General features: G+C 45.8%; 1 protein-coding gene and 1 long non-coding RNA gene across 7 annotated transcripts in view; one reads left to right on the plus strand and one right to left on the minus strand.

Moving 5' to 3' along the window:
- The window catches only part of LOC129380443 (uncharacterized), a 55,494-nt gene that overhangs the window by 6,946 nt on the left and 22,873 nt on the right, over nt 1-25,675 (plus strand). The gene's annotated exons all lie outside the window — the stretch shown is intronic.
- LOC126545924 (uncharacterized) overlaps nt 475-25,675 on the minus strand; it is a 127,741-nt gene continuing 102,540 nt past the window's right edge. For all 5 annotated transcript variants that reach the window (XM_055061372.2, XM_050193974.3, XM_050193972.3 and 2 more), the window contains 2 exons: nt 5,699-5,763; nt 475-1,720 (listed from right to left, as the gene is read on the minus strand). In XM_055061372.2, the coding sequence (XP_054917347.2) occupies nt 1,677-1,720; nt 5,699-5,763 (109 nt within the window). In that variant the 3' untranslated portion in view covers nt 475-1,676. The remainder of the gene's footprint in view (nt 1,721-5,698; nt 5,764-25,675) is intronic.

Below are 25,675 nucleotides of genomic sequence, written 5' to 3' on the forward strand. Positions count from 1 at the left end.
ACACTTGCAGCTCCCGTGCACACTAGTGCCCGAGTTCCCTCTAGTAATTTTGTAGGAAGCTATACAGTTGTGATGTGGCATTTTTTTTTTTTTTTTCACTGTCGCCGATACAGGTGGACCACTGCAACTATGGGCCCAATAATGACTGTGCATTTCTGATGAGAATAGTTCTAAATAAATAAATGTGATATTTCAAAGACAATCTAGCAACCTCATTTAACCTTATTTATCTTTACTGTTCCTTATACTTATACCTTAAACTTTATTGTTCCTCATGCACCACTAAAACAGCGCCATTGCATGTATTTCCTCCTGCACAAGAAAAGTTCCCATATATTATGACAATGTCTGTGGCAGTGTTCTTGCTGCCAAAATAATAGCAGCCTGGAAAAAGTTGCTGCACCATGAGCAAGTCACTCTTGTTCAGCTGCCTTTGTCAGCGATAGCCGAGTAAAAATTGTCAAGCCCACAAGATCAGTGATAGAACACTGGCAGAGCAACAGCCACAGGTGGTTTAATGAAAATAAGATATCATGTTAAGCACAAAATGCTCAATACTTTTTGACAAATTCACAGAACTCAGCCTGAGCCGGAAGATACTTCCTGGTCCTCTCAATCAAAATTTCTATAAAAGATGAAACATTGCACAATGACGGTACAGCCAAGGATCATGAGCTTCCAGTGGTGGAACAGCCATTTCACTTCTTGGCACAGGCAAGAAGCTAATCTGGCACAGCGATAAGCACTTTTGGCACAGTGCTGAATGTACATCTACACAACATATGGTTTCAACATTAAGTGAAAGTGATTTTTAGCAGAACTTCATGAAAAAAAGGATGGGCAGGACAATGCTCTGTCCTGGACATCCTTTCGCCTAATAGCACTAAAAATCTTTAAAATGCCATAAATACAAGCCCGAACAAGCAAGTTGTGAAATACTCCATAAATATAAGCAAACATAGTGGAACCAACTGTGTGTATATCACAGCATAAAGGCACTTCTACTAATTTGAATTGCTTGAAGCACGGCAAACATGCATATTTCTGTTGCAAGAAAAAAAAATTGCCGAACAAGGGAATGTGAGGATGACCATGCCGTATAATTAGGCCATGTGCGACTAAACCAAAGTTACAGTGAAGACGTCCAGAGGGTTCTTTACTTCTGAGACGGCCCCCGTTAATAGCAATTTATATGCCATTGGTTTAGTTGTAGGCATATTATTTCTGAAATGGCATCATCAATGACTATTCTAAACATCGTGCAATCAGACATTATCAAAGGCATCTTTTTGATCCCAAAGCCTCTTTGAGCAAGCTCCGCTAGTTCGAGGAATATACAACTTCAGCACAAATGGCACAAACAATAATATTGCAGAGTGGCAGCACATTGCGACCTCCGCCAGAGAAGTGCAAGGAGCCATGCCATAGCTTATATCCGTGGCTATGGGCACTGCACACAGTTGACCTCTAGGATGATGATGATAGTGCAATTTAGGTACAGGTTTCAGCTTTACCAGTTTGGCAGCATGAACAAAATGAGGCTTTCGTTTATATGCTGCTTTGGGACAGGTGCAGCACAACTTTCCACAGAAATGGCATTTCAAAGAAAACTTGAAATAATTGGCACAGTGTTCCAGCCGTTAAGCTTGTCTCCCTCCTGTTGTGACCAACAGCTTTTAGGCTGGTTTCAGGCACAAAAACTCTAGGTGATTTGAGCGACCTGCATAGATGCAAAAATAAGAGAGTCCTTTATTCACAAACAGTAAGCTGGACTGGTCATTCACTGCAGCATAAACATACAGGGAATACAAACTATACCAATATTAGAGAAAGCTCATTACCAGCAACATGTTGTGCACGTCGCATTATAGCTTGAAATAAAAATAAGCATTCAATAAAGCCAAATGCCATACATATCTGCCTTGTAAGATATTTTAATTGATATTTAGATAAATATAAATGTTGCAAACTTACATAACAATATTGCGGATATGTCCTAAACAATAGGTAAGTGGCAAGCAAAAGCAGCATTGCTTTATGAACAACGCTTTCTACAACTCATTCTACTGCTCCTTTCAATTTATATCTTTGTGTACTGCAGCCTTAACATGCCACTTAATTAGGCCAGACCTACACCTATGCGATAAACAAGTCCCACACCTATGTTGCAGCAAAGCTTTGATTTGGGCAAGTAGGTTCATGACTATTCAAAAGGTGCAGCGCAACTGGGACAGAGAAACATAAACCACAAGTGCTGACTAACAACTGGTTTTATTTGCACCGAAACATGCCTATTTATGTGCAAAAATATTTGCCATGTAGCATCGCAGTTAACACATATACGGTCACACATTATCAACCAAAAACAAGATACCGCAAAAGTTTAAGAACATGTTACTAAATCCACAGAAACAGTAAGAACAAGATATGCTCATCGGACATAGTCTACTATCGCCACGTATCTCAATGCTTTGGCCTAAGGCGAAGTCACTATGCACAAGAAAATATGATAATGGAAACAAGGAACATGGCATACAGAACAAGGTATCAACACACTTGGTTTGAGCAAACTGCTGTAACAAAAAAAAAGGGGGGGGGGGGGTGAACCTTTTTAGACCTAAACAAAACCTTCAAGAAACTCAATCTCATCGTCATTCAAAAATATGGATGGCTTGCTGACGCAGCTGTCCGCCAATCTTTTGATAAATAAAGCTCCCACGATTTCTCGCTCGGTCCTGTCTTTTGCTGATGGGGACACTCCATGAGCTCTATTCTTCGATGGCTGCCTCTATCTTGTGTTGCCTCCTTAACTGGAAGGTGCTCAGCAGGAGGAGACTGGTCATCCTTGAACGACCTTCAGTGCTGCAAAGCAGATTTTCTTGGGACAAGGGTCAACTACCTCGAACTGTGCCGGCCTCCAGTAGCACTTTCGGAAAGCATCACACGGGGGGGGGGGGGGGGGGGAAGGGGGGGGGGGGTACCAAAGCTCCACATGTAGCACACGAGGGTGGGATAGCCAACTTGTCTGACGAGTTTGGTAGCATCTTCGATGCGCACCTGCACACCATAATTGGAATGAGACTGCGAGTGGTTGCGTTCAGAGACCTTGACCGATGCTAGTTAATGGTCTGTATCTAACAATACATTTACAATATTCCGCAAGGCCAAACCAGTCCAAACCAGTTGCTGTGCAACGTGCATGACATAGATGTAGAGGATGAGCTGCGTGGTAACAAAGTGACCTGAACGATTCATACACTCCTCCCAGCTGGTGCTACATAGTCCATGCGGTGCGGGAGACTGACCATAACGCCACCATCAGGCCAACTGAAAGTATCATCACCACTCATACTCCTTTGACCACGGTAGCGAGCAGACCGAACATGACCGGTGAAGGTGCACTCAGAACCGCAGCCTCAAGCAAGGACTATTGGCCCACAGAACACTAAGTTTTGCCCGCCGCTGCACCACTTTTTCCACATAGTACAGATGTGGTGTGTGGTGGTTTTGATCCAAACTGCAATGTAAAAATCTGCCCAAGTATGGATTGCAGCCAGATTTGTTTTGGTCACATGCAAAACCTTAAAATGGCATTTGCAGAAATGCTTGGGCTACAAGAAGATAATAGCAGGCTTGGCTTTTGTTTCAAGAAATGTCAAGTGTCGTATAGACTGCTTCTGTGGCCATAACTACCTGCAACCGAAAAGAAAAAAAATTCACCGACAATTACGATACTCCCTAATGTGAAATTTGAGTGCAGCTCTACACTCATTTTCATTTCGTGATACACTGGCTGGCATGGAACAATCTGCCTCATGGGGCACGTTGCAAACGAGCGAAGTGTGGCGCAACTACCTCGCTAATTAGGAGATCACGAGAGGTAGCACGTCGGTGAGGCGTGGGCGTGATTCAGAGCAGCTGCCACAGACGGACCTCCGCTCATGCAGCACTTCGTTCTGACGCACTCACCGCATGCCTTATCGATGGAGTCTTCGGTGAACAGACGACGCATGCTACTTTGGCACTATCTCGGAGTGACCGTCGCCGTAGAAAGCCCCAGAAAAGCAGTAAAATGCGCACGGCGCACTGTCGGCTTTCAAACGATGCTGCAGCAGAGCTGCCATGCCAACTGGTGCCGGTGCCAGGCCAAAGCTACGTTTATATTCTTCGTCCTTAATGCGAGTCATATCTTATGAAGATGATGTCGTTGCCACTGATTATAATATGTTGGTGTACTCTCTTCTGCTGCTGCATTGCCTCCATGTCCTTGTATTCAGGGTCCGTCTTGTTGTACAGAATTTGATATCGCGCATTGTCTCCAAAAATCTTTCCATCAGGATGTCTTGGTTTAGACTCATCATTGTAAAAAACAATCTCAAACCATGAAAATTGAAACAAGCACAAACGAAATGAAACCATGCTAACCAAACAAGTGCGAGCGAGAGCAGATCAGATGTGAGCAGATGATAGTATGAAACGAGCAGTCAGGCTGAGGCGATATACGAGTATGCATCGAGCGGTCGGGTGGGTCCACATGACACCAGTTTCTCGCGTGCACATTACTGAAGGGGCCGTTCGCGACTCGCGTCTTTGATATCCCGCTCTGCATTTGTGCTTTCATCCTTCACTGTTGTGCTCATTCGCTTGGTTACGCTGACGCCGACGCTCACGCTCTAAAATTCACAATAACGGACAACAGTAAATAACAAATGAACTGCCGAAGCTGTTCACAATAAATCAGTCACAAGAAAATTTGGAATATTTTAGTGCTTTTTTTGAAAGAAACATTTTGGCATGAAAAGAGTTAAACCAGTGCAAGTGTAGTAAGAATGCAAAGCTAGACAAATCGACAGAAGCTCCTGCATCCTGTCTGATGCTGTCGTTCAAAATTATGTAGCCGAGTTGACAAGTGCACAAATTTTGCATTGTTTAAGAAGTGCGAGTAGCACTGAAGGAGTTTTTATAATACCTTCTATTGAGTGTGTCCACAATGTAACGATTATTGCCAAATTTCGCCAAAAGTAAAGATGCAGTCTCCATTTCATATGGTGCATGGCATTGCTCGCAATGTCAGAAGAGTTCTAATAGGAATGTTTAACAATGGGTTAAAAATCGGTAGGTCCAGCTGATCAATTGCCTACTGCCTGGTAAGGGAAGAGTTTTAATAAGGCAGTGTACAGCACTTGTGCAGTATCTGACAAATTCTTTTATAACTACCAGAATAAAGACTGAGTGTAGACTCATCCATTACCACAGCTGACTAATGAATAATTTCTAGTATACAGCCAAACTTCACTATAACAAAATGGGATATAACAAAATAATGGTTATCATGAAGTAAGGAAAGTTCCCCTTGAAATCCTCTAAGGGATTCGTTTGCAGTACATGCAGTGATTGATATAACCGAGTAATTGATTTGACAATGTAGTTCTGGCTCCCCCTTCAGCTTTGTTATAGCGAGCTTTTACAGTAGTGCAGTCTTGTCAAGCACTACAAGGAGAGTTTCTCAATGCACAGATTTACTGTCCAAGCAAATGCACTTGCAGCACATAGGCCAATATGTTTGTTTATTTTTGCACTTGATATTTTTTTAACATTGCACACATTCCTCAAATACAAGTTCAACAGTGTGAACTGCATGAAGTCAGTAGGAGAGACGAGAACACTTGTAGCTGCAATAACCACAGCAAGCACTTGCCTTCAAGGGTCAGCGCCGCTTGTAAGCACTGGCATAGCTTGGCTGCGCTGTATGGCTTGGTCAAGCTGCAATCAGACAAAAGCTACTGTCACAAAACCTGCATATTTTTTTCACAGGGTACGCTGCAAACGGGCCCCTTTTTATTGAATTCCACTAAGATAACTTTCTACACATTGATTTTTGTGCTCTTATTTATGCAAGAAAGTTCCAATTCTCATTAACAACGTCCATTTGTTTGCATCACACTGCCTTTGGTGCTACAGTGAAGAGCCGTTAATTAGGACTTCCCGGGACCAAAGAAATGTCCGAATTAACCAAATATAGAATTATCGAGGGTATCAAGAAAACAAACAAAGGATCACTATGCCAACATGCCTTCATTTACTGAATGAATCGGCAAATCCTGTTTCTATTTTGCACAAAAGCAGTGCCGAAGCTGAAATGCTTGTCATCTCGTGACTGATTAGCGCTTGCAGCAGTGAAGGCCCCGCGAGTTCTCTCGCGGCAAGCCCACGGTGCACATCCTCTTCAAAGATGCACTTTTCATTACTGTGCACACATGCTGATTAATTTTTCGCCAGCATATCTTCATCCATGGCAATATAGCCAGTGCTCTTCATCTTCAACAGCTTTGCATTAGGTAAAAATGAAACTATTGTTTGCCATAACTGCTGCGGATGAAACCGCAGTCGCTACCAATGCGATCACGGATTTCGACTACAGTTATGAAGGCATGCGGCCAACTGGGTGTTATGCACGGCGGCAAACGCAAGAATAAAGGCTTTAAATGCACAAAGGCACGGAGAGTTCCGGCGTTACTGTCATTCACGTACGATTTGCCCTGATGACTATGGCGATGCAGACTCTGCCGCTTCATTTTGGTTGAATGCCGCTTTTGCTCTTTTGCGTCGCACATTTGCGGCGCTCCATGCTCGCCGAGCTCAGAGATTTGTCCAAATTAACGTGCGTGACTGCATTAAAAAATGCATAAGCCTGCCAGGACCACAGGACAAGTCCAAATTATCCGATGTTCCGAATTAATGAGGTTTTACATTAGTTATTTTTCCTGTGCTGAAAAGAAAGGCCACCAGACATTGCAACACTGCCTTCCATGTGGTGGACAGTATTAGCATGTTCTAAAGTGCACTGTGAATGAACCCAACTATGTATGGTCCAGAAGTCTCATTAAATCAACAAACCACCTCTCAGGATGCCTCCTGGAACAATGCCAGTCAACACTATACCGGGTGATCTATGATATTAAAAGTGGATTTTGAAAGAGATAGGATTTAACTAATGCAAGGTGGGGAAGAACACCAAGTGGGTAAGTAGCGTTTGCAGTCCGTTTGCTAATTAACTTATTTTCATTTACTCGTATTAGGGCCCATGTTCTAATGGCAGTAATGCAGCGGCAGGGTGCCGAAGAGGTTATAGCAATTGATGAGATTTTAAGAACGCTCCTGTACTTTACATATTCATTAACAAGATATCCCCATTTTTCTCAGAATTTCGAAACAGGGCCCACAAACAGCACCAAAAGCACTCTACACATTATTCTTAATGCGGTCTTGATGTAGAGCAGCCCACCACAAAGATTTACTGAGGCATCTGATCTATCAGTGTGTGCCTACAGCAGGTAGCCCAAAGATGAGCTTCACAAGATAAGAGGCACATGCAGACAGCCAACCTGTAGACATAAATTAACCGAACAAGGCGGCAAGTATCACGTGGGCAGTGCTTCTGGTGCTGTTTGTGCACCCAATTACGGCATAAAAGAGGGAAAAGGTGAATTTTCGTTGGCAAATATTACAGTGCACTTATCATCAATGCAAAGTTGTTTTGTGTTCTGATGAACAGCTCATGAGTTACTACTTCAAATTGGCAAATTATGGATATACTTGGTTACGCATTACCGAAGAAGAGGCAAAACTATTAAACTGAAACTGCAATTTTCAATTATCAAGCAGCAAGCCCTTCTCTGCAATTCTATGAAGAGAAAGCTGTCTTATGTTGTTTAAGGAATCTACAAGGGAGCAATAAATTTTAACGAATTTTTCTGCTTGCCAGGTCCATGCAAATTGACATTCTTTTTCATGTACAGTCTAATTCCTAATGAGTGCTGCACATTAGTAGTGTCACACAATGTATTGTAATTACTAGCACTCACTAGTATTACTAAGCAGTGCTTGAAACAAAAGATTTCCAATAAATAATAAATCTCACAGGCTTTTTTTTTTTTGCTGGTGGTACCGTCTGTACAAAAAAACATGAAGCTCTTTCACATCACTTCCAATATTTGTCAAATGTGGCGCCACTAAACATTGCAACGCAGGCAAAACGTGGATGGATCTTTTCTCAAGATTTAAGTGTTTGGCTCAGTCTAGACGCCGTGCCTTCCCTACATTCCTTCAAGCACACGTGTCTGCAACCAAGCTTAATTTTGTTCAAATTGACTGTGGAAGCATTATTGAAGTGCACACAGAACTTGCCCTTGCCTCCTCCTAGTTCCCAGGCTCGTATGACTATATCTGTAAACTTGTTTTCCCCACGAGGTGAGGTGGAATGTGTTTAGTAGAGTACTGTGTTTGTCTTATTCTACACGACACCAGCTGAACAGGATTAACAGCAAACAATGAGCGAGCCTTTATTTCCCCAACTGCAGCGAAAAGTGCAGATGGCTGCGTGACCTGCAGCATTCCACGTAGCGCAACAAACCGAATGTCACGTGTTCCGATGCCCAGTGAAGTTTTGAAACATGCGAGTTCCAGTAGGTGGTCTTCTCGTACAAAAATGTATTCTATTTACTGGCGTAATCATCGCTCTCGCATAATGCTCGAACCCCCCCATTCCCACTTTCTTTTTTTGAGTAATCATCGTACCCTCAAAAATTACTGCAGCGATTGCCATCTGCTTGTTGCGGCGCATGGCGGCTGATCAAGCAGAGTTTTCCGCCATTTCTTTTTTTAGAAGCACTTCCATTACTGCATGCACATCAGTGCACATGTGCTCGAAAGTTTCCTAATTCAGCAGAAAAAGAAAGGAGGAAAAGCACGGACAGCGCAAGAAAGGCAGACAACTTGTGCCCAATTTACACTATGTAGACTTGCACAATTTATAAGTACTTTTAGCAAATAATCTATTTATGCAGTTCCTAATTGTGTAGAGCGTGCGATTTTATTCCAAAGGCCAGTGTGAGGACTTGCCATTGGACGCCTGTGTCATGGGGAGGTATAGAAACTGCCTTTCGCGAAAGCAACGAAAATGCCTGTGTGCGAGCGCTTGCGATGGTCGTTATGATCATAACCCTTGCGCAATGAGTGCTAGCAGCGGCGAGTGCACGCACATTTCCTAAAGCGAATGTTCTGTGCTACCACTTGTTTTACCATTTCCCTGTACTGCGGCTCTGAAACTTGAATGAAGAGACCTCCAATACCATGTTTGCGGGCTCTCTAGCGGATGTACCCATGACAGCATGGCACATACGCTGGAAGTGTGCCTAATTTCTATACCAATAAAACAGCCTAACCACGTGTACAATGCTATCTATATTGTAGAAGTGTGCGAATAGTAACTATTGACACCAATCGAAAACTGCGGATGGCAAATCGAATTGAATAATGATTATTCAATTCAATGAACTAATCGAATAGGCCATTATTATATACATTATTCAGATTTCGCACCCCCCTACTAGCATTTCATTTCCGGGAAACATCTCCACACTACATCTGCGACCTTCAAAGTTATGGCTGCTGTCCCGTGGTAGAGTTCTGCGACTGCAACATATTTGGGTAAACAGCCAAACAAGTGGACATCAGCAATTGACAGATATCGAAAGACGAAACAAACCCACATAATAAACATTTTTTTTTCTGTGCATATATGCATATTCATCATGTCATTGAGTGACATTTATCAGTTTCATGATAATGCCTTCTTTTACTCCTGTCTTTAGCTGCAGAGAATGCAGTGACATGCAAGCAGTAGTTTTTGGGTTGCATTCCTTGCTTCACATGTTCGCTTGTTGAATTCTTCATGAATCTGACAAGTAAGTTTCTTATGTGGTGGGTGCACATCAAAAGCGGATCATTTCTGTGTAATATTGCGACACGCGTGTTGTATTTGATTGTTTGAACGAGGCGCATGGGTGCCATCACTCGAGAAAAAAGGAGGAACAACGCTCTCTGGCTCTCGAGCTGTCCGCTGCACTGGCCAGCGCTGCATTATCCCTTGTATATATTTTGTAAATGATCTCCAGTGTTCATCCTTCGTGCGCGTAACATTTTGGTGGAGGGTGCTGTTCCCCGTCCTCGCCACAGAGCTCCACAGCGGCCACACCATCCTGCTTTCCGCCATGGCTCCCAGTGAAGACACCTCGTCTCCTCCTACTCCTGCAACCCCGACAACAATGTACGTCACAGTTACCAATCTCCACGATCCTAGCATATTTTCCGGTCCAGATAATGTCGACGTCGAAGACTGCCTCAGCCTGATGAGTGTGTTAGCCGAAACAACCGCTAGGACCCTAACATTATGCTCACGAATGTCCTATTCTACTTGAGCGGAACTCCTCGTGTCTAGTTCTGGACACACGAGGACGAGATCTCTAGCTGGGATGCTTTCATAGAGAAGCTCAGCGACCTCTTTCGAAATCCCACCGGTCGGCAGCTGGCTGCTAGAAAAGAGCTTGCTACCCGAGTTCAGTCTTCCACTGAATCGTATGTCTTGTACATACAAGACGTGCTCGCTCTTTGCCGGAAAGTTGACGAGAAAATGGCCGAGGTTGACAAAGTCGGCCACGTACTCAAAGGCATCGCAGACGACGCATTCAACTTGTTGGTCTTCAACAATGTGTCCGCCATCGACGTCATTGTCAAGAAATGCCGCCACTTTGAGATCGTGAAAAGCCGCCGTGTCATTCCACAGTTCTCCCGGCTCCCTAACACGGCTGCGACATCGTCTCGCGTCGACCTTACCGCTTCACCACCTTTAACTGAGCATGCCACATGTAATGTTCGCCGTGAGCTCGAGGCCACAAGTCCTGCGCCGTTCCATCAACGCCCCCTTAACCCCACCATTCACCAACCAGCCCCAGCGATCTCTCCCATTCAGGCAGTTGTGCGGCAAGAATTTGCAAACCTGTTTTCCTGCTGCCTGCTCCGTCTCCCGACCAATACGTGCGACCGGTGCCGACTGCTATGCCTCACGGCAATCTGTATTCCCCTCCCAGGTACCATAACCCTAGCGAGTGGAGAACTCCGGACGACAAGTCCATTTGCTTCCATTGCCTCCGCGTTGGCTACGTTGCTCGCCACTGCCGCACCTCCTGGACGTCGCCATATTCAAGCTCCTTTTCCCCGTCTTCTGACCCATATGCCGACCAGCGCCGTTACTCGCCTCGCCGTATGCCTCCTACCTCTAACGTATCCGTTGATATCAGTCGTCCTGCTAACTCGCCGTCACCTTAGCGTCGTCGGTCCCCATCACCCCAGCCACCCTGCTATTCGTCACCGACCAATTATGGACCCTTCCGGATGGAAAACTAGGCCATGCAGCGCTTGGAGGTAGTGCAGCCCAAGTGTCCATAATGAGCGCTAACCTATGTCGTCGGCCTCAAAAAAGTTCTTACGCCTGCCATCACTCGAGCCGTACACGTCGCCAATGGGGCCACTGTTGCCGTCAGGGGTATACGCACTACTCGCATAGGAATTGCTGGCCGCCAAGCTCCAGTCCTGTTCACCGTGCTGACCAGTTGCCCTCAAGACCTAATCTTCGGCCTCGAATTTCTCATGACGCATTCTGCCCTTGTCGACTGTGCCACCTGTACGCTGTGCCTCGAGCTTCTTCTTCTTTCAGACGTTTGCCCCGAACAACGAACACCCTCTGCACTACAGTGTTCGTTCACTTACCTCCAAAAGCCCTGACCTTTGTCAAATTGGCCTCAATGGCAACCGTGCCTGATGGTGACTATGTCGTCGCAACTATTCGTGATGTCCTCCTGGCGCATGACATCTCTGTGCCACACTCCGTTGTAACCCTTGCCGCAAATTGGATGTGTCTCCCCGTTATCAATTTTGGCTTGACGAAGCAAGTGCTACCTGAAGGCACAGCAGTGGCCATGCTCCGGTCAGTGACAGCCCACCACGTCACTGCTTTTGCAGCCGACGCGTCTCCACATCATCCTGATTACCTGCAGGATGCCTTGAACCTCAACAGCCCATTGCGTCCCATGGTCGCTCCGGACCTCGCACCTGACCAAGCAGCCGCCCTACATCGCCTTTTGCTTTCCTACCACGACATATTTGACACTGAAAATCGACCACTTGGTCAGACGTCACTTGTTAAGCATCGAATAAACAATAGTGATACTGCTTCCATCCAACGCCAACCGTATCGCGTGTCCACGGCAGAGCGGCAAGTTATTCAGCAGGAAGTAAACAAGATGCTCGCCAGAGGCATTGTTGAGCCCTCTTCGAGTCCTTGGGCGTCGCCGGTCGTGCTCATCAAAAAGAAAAATGACACGTGGCATTTCTGTGTTGATTACCGCCACCTAGACCGAACTAAAATGGATGATATAAATACTATCCTTCTCAAGTTCCTCTCAAAGCCCATCTCACACCAATTGGGAGCTAAAAGCATACACGCACATGGATGAAGGAATTGTAACTAATTCCGCATCATTGCTGCATGAGGTAAACAGGCATCAGGCAATCCCGGTTTTATTACATGGCTTCATGTCCGGGAGTGCTGCCATCTGAGCTTCGTCCATGGGCCACACAGACCGAAAATCTCAGCCATTTATGACATCTGTATTCTGGCACCCGAGCACTGCAAATACTGATGAGAAGCATTGAAAGGGCTTTGTCCGCATGCTTAAACATGGTGAAGAGTGGCTAAAACCATTCTGCCTGTTCTAGGGACAATAGGAATGATGACGTCTTCCAAAAGAGAGAGAAGGCAACGTCCCACGCATGCGAGACGGGAAACAGGCCATAGACAGAGAGTAAGGGCACTACGTGAGTGCGCTTCTACCCACATCATAAAGCAATGCCCTGAAATAAGCTGATTGAAAGCAACTCCATTGCCTGTCGCAAACCTGAAGAGACAGCGCATCACCTTGATAATGGTACGGAAGGAGCACCAACAGCAGGTTTTGCGGCTTCACAGCTATTCCTTCGTCTCATTCCTGCATCACACTTATTATCCGTCTCTCAAGGACGACTGATCAAATTGATAACAAAAGCCCCTTGACAGCATGGCCGAAGCGCCACTCTGACCATGCGCGAAATGTAAAAAGCAATGTAATAGGCATAGAATTCAAAGTCCCGGCTTAGCTTGCTCGCAACGCATCAAAAGAGTATGTGCAAAGCTATATTTCGCATCAGAAACTTGCTTTGGTAAAGCCAAATTAAAGTGACCGTCTTATTTTTCATGAAACTGTATACGTGCTGCAAGAACAGGTTCGTGTAAAAAAATACAAGCGGAATAAAGCGACCGGGAAGTGCCCAATGTGTAGAGAAAAGGTAAAACTGATGCGTTCCAGAAAGTAAATATACCACTTCTAAATGAGAAGATTTGTAATCAGGATTAGGGGCGTAGCCAGGTGGGGGGAGGGGGGGGCTTATGGGGCTTCAACTCCCCCCCCCCCCCCCCCCCCGAAATTTTTTCATGCTGTCATGCGCCGCCGACCAAAACAACTCCTGATACCGGAAATCATGCTGTGTTTTGTCTAGAATGTCCTTTTCACACTTGAAAAGACATTTCAGCGAGAACCATGCGAAATCAGGCTGGATTTCCCGGCAACACCCATGCACCGGGAGTCGCATATCGCAACACAACGCCCTTGAAACTTTGTGCCCATAAGAGCACAAAGTTTCAAGGCCGTTTTGATGGCTAGTGAGCTTGTCGCAGCATCACGCGGAGGCGGTTGAACCTAAGGAGCGCATGGATTTCAATTCTGAAACCTTATGGGTATAAAGTTCTCATGAACTTTTGATGCGAAAGGAGCACCGACATTTCCAAAGTCGTGCTTTTGATTTTCAATTCCGGAACTTTGTGGGTTTAATGCTGTTATAAACATTTGACGCCACAAGTGCATTGACTTTTCTGAAGTCGTAGATCGGACGATACCACAAGACAAGCCAAATCAGCATTCTATCAGACAAGTTGACAAAACACGTAGCGAGGTCCAATGAGACGAAGCGTTGTGGTGGTTCATTTGTGCTGTCATGTAACAGAAAAGGATATCAAAATTTTTTTTTCACCAGCGCCAAAGCATCCATGTCAAGACACTAAAGCTAGCAAAGGTAATTATGTTCTTATTTATTTTTCTACGTTGACTTTTATAAGCGAGGACACATTGATCCTCCTCAATTTTTTTGTTCTCACTACCCGCGGGCTGCCGGAACTAGCCAGAGCGCATGCGTTTTTCTTGTGTTGGCCCGACCACAGCGCAGCGTACTTTGATGCGCATTCATTTTTCTCTGGCCGAGTGGATTTTCGCCTGGCAGAGTTTTGGACGCTTTCTGGCTAGCAGACGAGAAAAAAGAAGAATGCATTGTTGCTCGCTGCTATCACTGTGGGTATGTCTCGGCGGATTGCAACGCGTTCGCTTGAGCGAAACCTCTCCGGAAAATTTTTTCCCGCCAGTGTAGGACAGCAGTATGCGTATGGTTCTCTATGGACCAAGCGTCTCACATTTTCTTCGATATTCCTTCGGTAGCCACATTAGGTGCCAGAAGTAGGCATTCGATTGTGGCCAACATGCTTTCCTTTGCGTTTTTTCATTTCCATATCCCCACCCCACAAAAGAAAAAAAGAAGAAAGACATTGTTGCAGCACAGTAAATTGTCGCATGGTGAAAGTTTGATATTGTTACTTGTTCTTTTGCAGAAAGTAATGGGCCACGGGGCGCTTCAGTTGCCAGATACTGTTATTATATTATTGTGATAGCAATTATATGGGCACTCCAGGCTGATTCCTGCCGTCACCGTCGCCCTCATGTTCCGTATGGAGTCCAAGGGCGATAAGATGTGACCACACGGCACATGCTGTATGTGCGAGTGAAAGCGGAGGAAGGAGGGGTGGGGGGATGGCATGGGTGAGCCAACAATGTGGGCTCAGTCGTGTGTACACAAGGAAGTGGGGAGGAAGCGCGCCGCCTACTGTCGCGCGCGATACATCGGGGGAGCGGAAGGAGTGGGGGGCGGCTGTGATCTGTGAATCTGTGGTTGCGCAACATGTTTATTTGCCTTATTTGACGCATGATATAAAGCGAATTTTTCTTAGATATGTAGATTTATTGGAGACCTATATGTATACGCGCAGTGAACTTTGTTTCCAGTGAAACCTTCTTGCCCTTTATCAAGCTACATTTTAACATTTGTATATTCCATTGTATATTTGCATTTCTAACGTACGAGGGCAAGTCAAATGAAAGTGGGCCAACCCACCCCGCACAATTATGGTTCGGTTCATTATGAGCGAAGCATGCACATAGCATTGAGGCATCTCTCATCTACAACAGTGACATGCAGTTGTGAGCATAAAGATTCTTTAATGCTCTCATACACTGGGTCGAACATGGTTGCGTGACATGATGGACACTTGAAAAGTTAAACAGCATGGTATTGTGAGGTTTTTGACAGCTGAAGATGTTTCCCAAAAAGAAATTAGTCGCCGTATGGCAGCCATGTACGTTGAACACTGCATTTCATTGGACACTGAAGTGTTGGAGGAAACGGTTCAAACAAGGATGTGAAAGTTGCAAAGACGATCCAAGACCAGGCCAAAGCCACTGTGCAAATAACCCCCAACACAACTGCAAAGGCTGATTAGACAAGAACGGAGGATAAACATCGATGATTTGGCAGGGCGTGTCAACATAAGTCATGGTTTGGGTCACACCATAATTCATGAACATCTCGGTTATCGGCTCTTGTGTGCACAATGGATGCCCAAGATTTTGAACCGCCGCCAGAAGACAGAGGTTTGGCACTGCCTTGACTCATCTAATCCACTATCAGAATGAGGGTGACGACTTCTTGTCTGCAATTGTGACCGAGGACGAGTCATGGTGCCGTTACTACGAGCCTGAAACACGACGGCAAAGCTCACAGTGGAAACATTTGAATTTACGGCCACAAGGAAAGCAAAGGTCATCGTTTCTGCCAGAAAGGTGTTGTTGACTTCTTTTCGATTGTCAGGGGCTATTATTGATCGAATTTGCTAAACCTGGAGAGACTATCAGTCGTTCCCGATATTGTGAAATCTCAGATCGGCTGCGTGTCGCAATCAAGAAAAACGACGTGGAAAATTTAGGAATGGGGTTTTCTTGATGACCAACGCCGGAATTCTACGGCAGACATCTCTTATCCTTGCCTCGAACTAATCTGACGCTCGTCTCGATCATGTAAGCACAAAATTTCACATAACCTCAAAGAAAGAAATTGTGTGGAGAGAGGTCAGGTCCCCTACAGCCAATTCACAAGCCCGTGCCTTCCAATCTATTACGCATGAAAAGTCGCATCCAGCCAGTTTCGCACTCGGCTGCCGCTGTGTGCGGGTGCCCCATCTTGCTGATACCACAGAAGTGGAACACATGACAGCGGGACTTCACCAGGAAACTTGTCTACCACTCCTTCAAGGATTTCATTCATGGAACGCTGTAGTCAGGATCTGGTCGAAGAAGATGGGACTGATTATAGCACCGGCATAAATTTCGAACTGCACATTGAGTGACCACTGGTGCTGGTACCGATTGCACTTTACCCAGTGTAGATTGGAGTCCCTCCAATAGTGTACATTATGCAAATTTGCTTAGGCATTTCACGAAAATTGGCGTTACCTGTGCACATGATCTTGCTCAAGAAGTCCGGTTACTCATCAGCTTTTGTAAGGAAACAATTCTAGAAATCCAGAGGATTCTGCAAGTCCCTATCGTCCAAGCATTGGTGCTGGTTAACGTGGTACATGTGAAAGGCCGTCATTTAGAATCCTCTGAACTGATGACTTGGAAATTGATACCTGGGCAGCCACGCCCCGCACGCTAGCATGAGGGTTTAAGGCCATAAATGCTAGAACATCCGTGTGTATGCTAGGACTCGAAGGAGTCCTCCACTGCCGTTTTGTCTCAGCTTTCATAATTTCTGATGATAGTCGATGCGTTTAGTCTGCCGCCACACTTCCATGACTGATATTGTCACGTAGTAGTGACGGTGAAGAAGGTAGCCAAACTGTGATTAAAGAAACGGGCGTTCTATTGGGCGAACTTGTGCCCTCAAAAGCAGGCTATACTCAAAGAACAACGGTAGCGGCGAACACACTCTGCGATCGTTGAAAATCTGATCAGCATGTCAAGCGCGTCGGCTTTTATAGATCAGTCGTCAAATGTTCCAGAATAACCGCTGGGACCCGCGCGTCTTCCACACAGTTATACACTATTTGCGGCGCGCATACATGCAATCAGATTACACAAGTTGGGGGGAAAGACAGCAGATGGAACCATCTATAACATTCCAGAAACTTCTTTGACATGCAGGCGCGTCCTGCGCTGTGCGATAACATTTGTTAGGCAGTGAGAAGTGGTCGCCCGATAAAGATAAAGAAGTAAACGTGTCATTATATATATTTGCGGCCTTCCTCTTGTTGCCATTTGCAGATCCCAAGGCAAAGATCATGTTTGAGCACCTTTAAACCTTTGCACTGACGTTGTCAATTCGCTTTTGTGGAGATAGGTGTTGTAGAAAAAAAAAAAAAATACCATCCGTGCACTTTATTTACGCTAAGACAACAGCTATCACAGCTTGTTTCCAACTAACACCAAATGCAACGTGTTACTTCAGCCGGGGCGTGGCAGAAAAGGCGCCAGCTGGATCACGATATCTTTCTTTATTTCCTTTATTTCATTCTTTATAATTCGGAGTGAAGCAGTTCGAGGGCGCTGCTTTATGATCTGGTTGGGAGAGCAGTCACTTGGTATTCTCCATATTTCACGGGATTTATTTATCGAGAGCAGCATTTCAGGCAAGTTGGTAATCCATTACTCAAATGATATTGCGCAACAAAAAATGACACGGACGTGAGAGGACACACACCACGCGCAAACTTTCAGCTAAGTTTATTGTACCACTGAAACCGATTTTATACATGTGAAGCAGTGTAGACCGCACATGCGCTTACATGAAAAAGAACTGCACATTCATGTAACATAGAAGTCATGTGATGCCGCGTCCAAGAAACTTACTTCTTTTTCTGTGAGAGCCAGAGAAGGGAAGCTAACACACTTGTCACCCAATTTTGCGATCATCTGCGCGTCATATATTTCACGGATGAGCTGCGTACTGCCACAGGAAACAATCGTGCATTGGTCCTCAAGAGGTTTGCAGCCATGATCGCGACAATGAATTGCCAAGAAACCACCGGAGTCATTTTTTACATTGTTGCTGTGTTCGCGGAGCCGATCATTGAGGCAACGCGATCATGTTGCAACGGATCATGGCTGCAAACCTCTTGAGGACCAATGCACAATTGTTTCCCGTGGCGGTACGCAGCTCATCTGTGAAATATCTGAAGCGCAGATGATCGCAAATTTGGGTGACAAGTGTGTTAGCTTCCCTTCTCTGGCTCTCACAGAGAAAGAACTAAGTTTCTTGGATGCGGCATCACGTCTTGTAACTATGTTACATGAATGCCCAGTTCTTTTTCATGTAAGCGCATGCGCGGTCTACACTGCTTCACATGTATAAAATCAGTTTCAGTGGTACAATAAACTTGAAAGTTTGCGCTTGGTATGTCGTCCTCTCACGTCCGTGTGGTTTTTTGTTGAGCAATATCATTTGAGTTCATCAGTCAGAAAAAAAAATTAGTATGCAATTATTACGTCGCTTAAAATACCGCAGTGAGATGTGCCTTGGCTATGCCTTCAAATGCTTCATTGACACTTTGATAATTAGGATAGTACGTCTCGAGTTAGATAATTATTACAATTACCTAATTAAATCTCAGTAACAATACAATTACTGGCAGCTACTCCACTGTACTGTAAACAATATGCACCAAGTTTTCTTCGAGTAACGCATTGCTCTTTTTTTAAATCTTGGTGAATGATAGTGAATTTTGACACTTGGTATATATTCATGACCTTTGCATGCAACTGATGATGTTTCCATCCTTCATAAATTTTGTAATTTATTAGAAGAGTTTATTTTTTATGAGTCATTAGCATTGCTTACTAGAAAGAGAAGCAATACTGAGACGCACAACATTCACGTGCCATTGTTAAAGGTCTCTACCAAAGGGATCACTGAAGTCTAGAGGTTTTTTTCATGGTCAAAAATGCACGCAAAGCAATTTGAAACGTGGTGAACATACAGCAACATTTTCATTGTGTAGGCATAGGGTATTCATACCTTAAGAAATATAATTTTATTTGGCTACCTCCATAGCTTTCAAAAATATAATAAACTTTGTCCCATGTATATATTTGAACACATTGTATATGTGCATAAACGAGAAGAAAAGGAGTTCACCGAGGGGCCTGATTTTTATTAGTCATAAGAAGCCAACAAACACTGACACCGAGGACAACGTAGGGGGAAATTGTGCTTAATAAATTAAATAAAGAAACGATAAATTAATGAAAATGAAACTGGATGAAAAAACCAACTTTCCGCAGGTGAGAAACTTAACGGAGAAACCGCACAAAAAGAACAGAAAAGAAAATTCGAATCTTTTAGACCAATTCGCTATTACAAATGCCACAAACTGGGACATATAGCTGTAAACTGCGGGAATCCTAGCGTACTTTTCTCCTACGTGGAGGAAAAAGACGAGAATATGGAACTTCTATCTTCACGACCTGCAAGTTAATGGCAAACCATGCCGAGTGCTAAGAGACAGTGCCGCCACGATGGACATTGTCCATCCGTCTTACGTGACGGTAGATGACTTCACCGGAGAAGTAGCATGGATAAAACAGGTTGTAGACGAACACAGCGTGTGTCTGCCCATGGCCAAAGTCAAAATCAGTGGACCATTCGAGGAGCTAGAGACTGAGGCTGCAGTTTCCAAATTTTTGTCACAGCAGTACCCTTACATCTTTTCGAATCGTTCGAATCAGTTACTGCGTGACAAAGGGCTTAAACTGGGAGAGGGCATAGTACAGGCATTGACCTGAGGCCAAGCTCGTAAGATCGCGACGCTTTCGGCTGAAAATGCACAAGCTCCTCCAGCGGAAGCAGAAAAGGGGATAACTTCAATACCCGAATCCGAGCTAGGCCCGAGGGACAAAAAAACAGTTGAGGAGAGCCTGCCAGCTGACCAGCTCAATGAGAGCGTAGCACTAGAGTGTCAAAGTTCTAGCCTGCAGGAGGAGCAAGCTGACGCACTCACAAGCGAGACAGGGTCGTTATTATCACCGGCCTCAAAGAACTTTGATCAGCTCTTACGTGTGGATAGAGTCACTGGCAGCCGAGCAAAAGAATGATGAGAGCTTAGCTAAATTACATGACACAGCTAAAGAAGGCATTGCTAGGCGCAACGTGACGATACATGAGAGAGGAGGGTTGTTGTATCGGCACTACAGAGATCGAAAGGGTAGGGTTTTAGATCAGTTAGTCGTACCTACTAAGTACAGGGAGGACCTTTTGAGTCTCTGTCATGGAAATGGGTGGTCCGGCCACCTAGACATAAACAGATCAAAGGAAAGATTGCTTATGGAATACTACTGGCCTGGCTGTTTCAAAGACGTAGAAAACTTTGTAAGATCATGCGACGCCTGCCAGCGTTCTGGTAAACCAGGAGAGACATGGAAAGCTCCACTGAAGGTAGTGCCCTTAATAACAGAGCTTTCCCGACTACTTGTAATTGACACGGTAGGGCCTCTCCCAAAAACAAAATCGGGCTACAGGTACTTGTTTACCATGCTGTGTCTGGCTACCAAGTTTCCAGAAGCAATCCCTTTGAAAGAGCTCAGCTCCACCGAAGTAGTAGACGCGCTTTTGACAGTGTTTGCACGAGTTGGGTTTCCAGCCGAAATTCAGGCAGATCAAGGGTCAGTATTCACGAGCGCACTGACTTCCACGTTCTTGCAAAAGTGCGGGGTAAAGTTAATACACAGTTCTGTCTATCACCCTCAGTCAAACAGTGTAGAGAGGTGGCATTCGGTGCTTAAGCGAGTTTTGCGTGCACTCTGTTACGAGCACAAGGAGGACTGGAAGAACTGTCTGCCGGCAACTTTGTTCGCTTTGCGAACGGTTCCACATGAAGCGACAGGGTTCTCGCCAGCAGAACTAGTGTATGGGAGGACACTCCGTTCTCCACTGAGAATGTTAAGAGAGATGTGGGAGGAAAGAGGGGAGAGTCCCACAGTGGTTGAATACGTGCTAAAATTGCTGGAACGGCTAAGCGCAACCCAAGAACTAGTCGGAAAGAACATGGGGGTAGCTCAAAAGAACGCCAAATTCTATTACGACAAGAATGCGAGGCTTCGTACATTTAACGCCGGAGACCAGGTAATGATCCTCAAACCCTCAAGAAAGAACAAGCTTGAAGTTCACTGGGACGGGCCCGTTAAAATGTTGCACAAACTTTCATATACTAACTATGCTCTGAAAATGACCGGTCGCAGGAAGGAGGTGAGGATATATCACTGCAATTGATGAAGCCGTATATAGAGTGGAGCGGAGTCGTTAACTATACCATCAAAGAGCAGAATGGCACTAGTACCAAGTTTAAGGAGTATAGGACGACCTCCAACTCTGAAATCGGCCTAGAAGAAGTAGTAGAACACTCGGTAAGCTCGCACGCTCTAAGACCCGAGCAGCTAGATGAGCTCAAAGAGGTGTTAGGGGAATATCTCGACAGATTCAGCGATCGGCCGGGTAGAACCGAACTAATACCGCATGAAATTGAGCTGACATCAACCGAACCAGTAAGATCAAAGCCTTACAGGGTGTCTCCAAGACAGAGATTATGGAGGCAGAGATACAGCGCATGATAGAGTTGGGAGTTATTGAGCCCACTGAGAGTGACTACACGTCACCGCTAATACTGGTAGAAACCCCTAACAAGGACCCTCGTCCGTGTGTTGACTACAGGAAGTTAAATGCCATCACTAGGGATCAGCTGTACCCGATACCAAACATTGAGGAATGAATTGAAAGAGTTAGCGCTGCTAAATACATTTCAACTATAGATCTCGTGCGGGGGTACTGGCAAGTTCCCCTTTCAGAAAGCGCCAGCCGCTATACCGCATTCATCTCACCTGTAGGCACTTTTCGCCCTCTCGCACTCAGCTTCGGGCTGAAGAATGCGCCGTTTAGCTTCTCTAAGTTAATGGATATTGTCCTAAAAGACTTGCAGGAGTTCGCCTTGCCCTATCTTCATGATGTAGCAATTTTTTCGGACAGCTGGGAACAACACGTATCGCACCTCAAACAGGTGTTCTCACGGTTGAGGGAAGCCGGCTTAACGATGAAAGCGGAAAAGTGTAGGTTTGGTTGTTCACAGGTTACTTATCTGGGCCATGTTGTCGGCCAAAGCATGAGACGGCCGGCCGAGCTGAAAATAGCTACGATTGGAGAATTTTCTCAGCCGCGCACGAAAACAGACCTTCGTTCATTTTTGGGACTTGTGGGGTACTATCAACGGTACATTCCGAATTACTCGCAAATGGCAAGTCCATTAACGGATGCCCTCCGAAAGGGAGCACCGAGTAGCGTACACTGGGATAAGGACAAAGAGAACGCTTTTCAAAGTTTGAAAACCCTATTGGTTTCTCGTCCTGTGCTTCGCGCGCCAGACTACACAAAGGAATTCATAGTTGAATGCGACGCAAGTGACAGAGGTATGGGCGTGGTACTTAGTCAGGTCGGCGACGATAACGAGGAGCATCCTATCCTCTATGCCAGCCGTAAACTAAATGTAAGAGAGGAAGCCTACAGCGCTTCAGAGAAGGAATGCGCTTGTTTAGTTTGGGCCGCTCAGAAGTTATCGTGTTACTTGTACGGAGCGAAGTTCGTTTTCGAGACCGACCACTGTCCTCTGATGTGGCTCAATCAAATGTCACACAAAAATGGCCGCTTGCTCCGATGGAGCCTCACTCTCCAAGAGTACAACTTCTCCGTTAGATATAAGAAGGGAAAGTTGCATAGCAATGCGGATGGTTTGAGCAGGCTAATTTGAATTCTGCGTTTGAGGGTCCCGCCTAAATTTTAGGGCTAATAGTGTTAATTTTTTTTTAAGCCAAGAAGATCTCCTCTCATTTAGCAGGATTCCCTCCATGGTTTCTGAATTCGTCAGCACAAAATTGCTTCAGAAATTGGCATAGCGAAATGCAGCATTTTTTTTTTCTGCACTTATGTTTTTGTTTTTTTTGTTGTTGAAGCCTAGCGGGTCTAAGGTGAGAGCCAATGTACGTCATCTCGGCGTAGAGCCGTGTTGTGGGGTTCATTTTGCAGTTGCCTGTCCTTCTTGGATGTTTTGGGGCGGTGACATCAATACACAAGTGGTCGCTGCGAGCCAAGGCATCAATCACCCCCTGACCACCAGCCGTTCTCTTCCTGCCCAGCGGTTGTCAGCGCTAGACAGTCGAGATTTTTCGGGCCATGGAGGCGCTGTTAAGAATGGCCATCTGCGGTGCAAGATTGCCACCCACATACGACTATAGGCGGCAACATCCCGGCGCTGCTAAGGACGGAGAGCTGCAGTGCAAGATTGCCGCCCACTTACGACTATAGGCGGCAACATCCCGGCGCTGCTAAGGACGGCGAGCTGCAGTGCAAGATTGCCGCCCACTTACGACTATAGGCGGCAACATCCCGGCGCTGCTATGGACGGCGAGCTGCAGTGCAAGACATGCCACAGCGCGACTAAATCGACTTTGTGACGGGACGAGTTCGGCGGGCCAACTATTGTTCCCAAACTCCTCAACGCGCTACCCGGAACGGCTCCGAGTTCTACGGGGCCCTCTGACGTCGGCTCCAGACCTTCGAACGTGTGTGCTTTTGTGTGCGTAGACCGTCCTGTGGGAGGCGGCTGGTTTGTGATGACTAAACGAACGTTCGCCGCCTTGTATCGCGGGAGGACCGAGCGTTTAAAAACTGCTGTTGTGCGGATGCTCGACACACTTCTCTTAAGCAGTCATGTTGGACTGACACTCTCTCTCAAGCAGTCATGTTAGACTGATGTACTTTCTCAAACAGTCATGTTAGACTGATATAAATATTGTAAATAAACCCATATTCCTCGTTCTCGATGAGAAGCAGTCCTTCCCTTCATCAACGTCCTCAGCGTGGATAAGTTGGACGACGGCATGGGCCAGCTACCTTCTAATTCATGCCGGACTCCAATCTTGACAACGGATCACGAGCGACGGGATTGAGCCCCCAATCCTGACAGTCCGCAGTTGGAGCAAACGGTAGTTCCATTTTGACTCTGTGCTGTAAAGTTTGGAGTCGGGCATGAAATAGATGGTATCTGGCCCATGCCATCGTCCAACTCATCCACGCTGAGAACGTTGTTTTAGTGAGAGACTTGTTCTCATCGAGAATGAGGAATATGGGTTTAGTTACAGTATCTACATAAGGACGTTGCAGTTCATCAGTCTAGCATGACTGCGAGAGAAAGCACTCTGAGGAGCCGCGCAACAGCTCCTTAAATACACTCTGTCCTCCCTTGATCCCTAGGTGAGGGAAAACATTCGACCAGAGTCATCGTAACCGAGCCACCTTTGAGGGGGAGGGCTTACACATACACTTTCGCACAGGTTTCACTGCCCCCACCAAGGCGAGACGGTCTTCGCAGAACTGGGTCTTGCCCTAAGGGGGCGCCCCGAGCTGACCCCCGCAGAGTGGCCGTTGTGATTCTCCATTGTCTTGCGTCTTGAAAGGCGCGTGAGACGGTGCTGCCAAATACATTCCTTCAGGCGCTCCCCCGCTCCGGACAGACCAGGTCCGTGATGGCGAGTTCACTAACAAAGCCTGGTTCGTCGACCTCGGCTCAGCATTCCGGCGACGAAGAGTTGCTGACTCAGCGTATTGTCCTCCTCACAAAGTCAGTCGCCGCGGCAGACATCGTGACGCCAAGAGGCTGCGAAATGATGCCTTGTCGTCCTTTCAAAGCAAGTCTCCACAGTAGACCTAGTGACGCCATTCGGCTGGAGACTGACGGTCGCTTCCTAGAAAACGCCAACCCTGCTGCTGCAGCTGGCTGGGAAAACTTTGCATGTCGGCACCTCTGCAGGCCGTTCCTAACAGTGCGTGCAATGGCCGCGCACCTTCAGAAAATCAAGGTCGCCATCCATGATGGCATCGACAGCGGCCGCGGTCTTGTCCGTAGCACTTTCGGCAAACAATAGTTTCGTTTTTACTCAGTGCAAAGCTGTCGAGGATGAAGAGCACCGTCTACATCGCGAAGGGCGGCAACCTGGCGACACTGGCACAAAAATAATCGGGATGTGCGCACGGCAGCGAAAAGCGTGCTTCATATGAAGATACGCACTGCGGCCGCACTGTGAAGGAAGTCGCGAGGCCTTCATCGCTGCGAGTGCTAATAAGTCAAGAGATGAGAATTGCAGCTTCTACACTGATTTTGCGCAAAATAGAAACAGGATTGACTGATTCATTCAGTAAATAAAATCATGTTGGCATAGTAAGCATTTGCTTATTTTCTTGATACCCTCGATAATTTGACATTCGCTTAATTCGGTCCTTTTTTTTTTTTTTTTTCGGTCCCATGAAATACGAATTAGTGCTGTCATTCAATATCTTAATTCAAATTCACAGATAATTCAAGTTGGTCTGTTGATCCCGGCAAAGTGATATGTGTTTGAATAGAGAACAACTCTCGCAGATTTGAAGTCCGAAACTGCGAGACGGTTATTTTGAATTAAATTTCTCTCTCTCATGGACCACTTTTCGAACAAACCTGAGTCAAAGGCGAAGGCTCGATGCATCACTAGCTACAGTAATGTCGCGT

Source organism: Dermacentor andersoni, chromosome 1 (genome assembly GCF_023375885.2).
Source record: "Dermacentor andersoni chromosome 1, qqDerAnde1_hic_scaffold, whole genome shotgun sequence".
Classification (NCBI taxonomy): Eukaryota; Metazoa; Arthropoda; class Arachnida; order Ixodida; family Ixodidae; genus Dermacentor; species Dermacentor andersoni.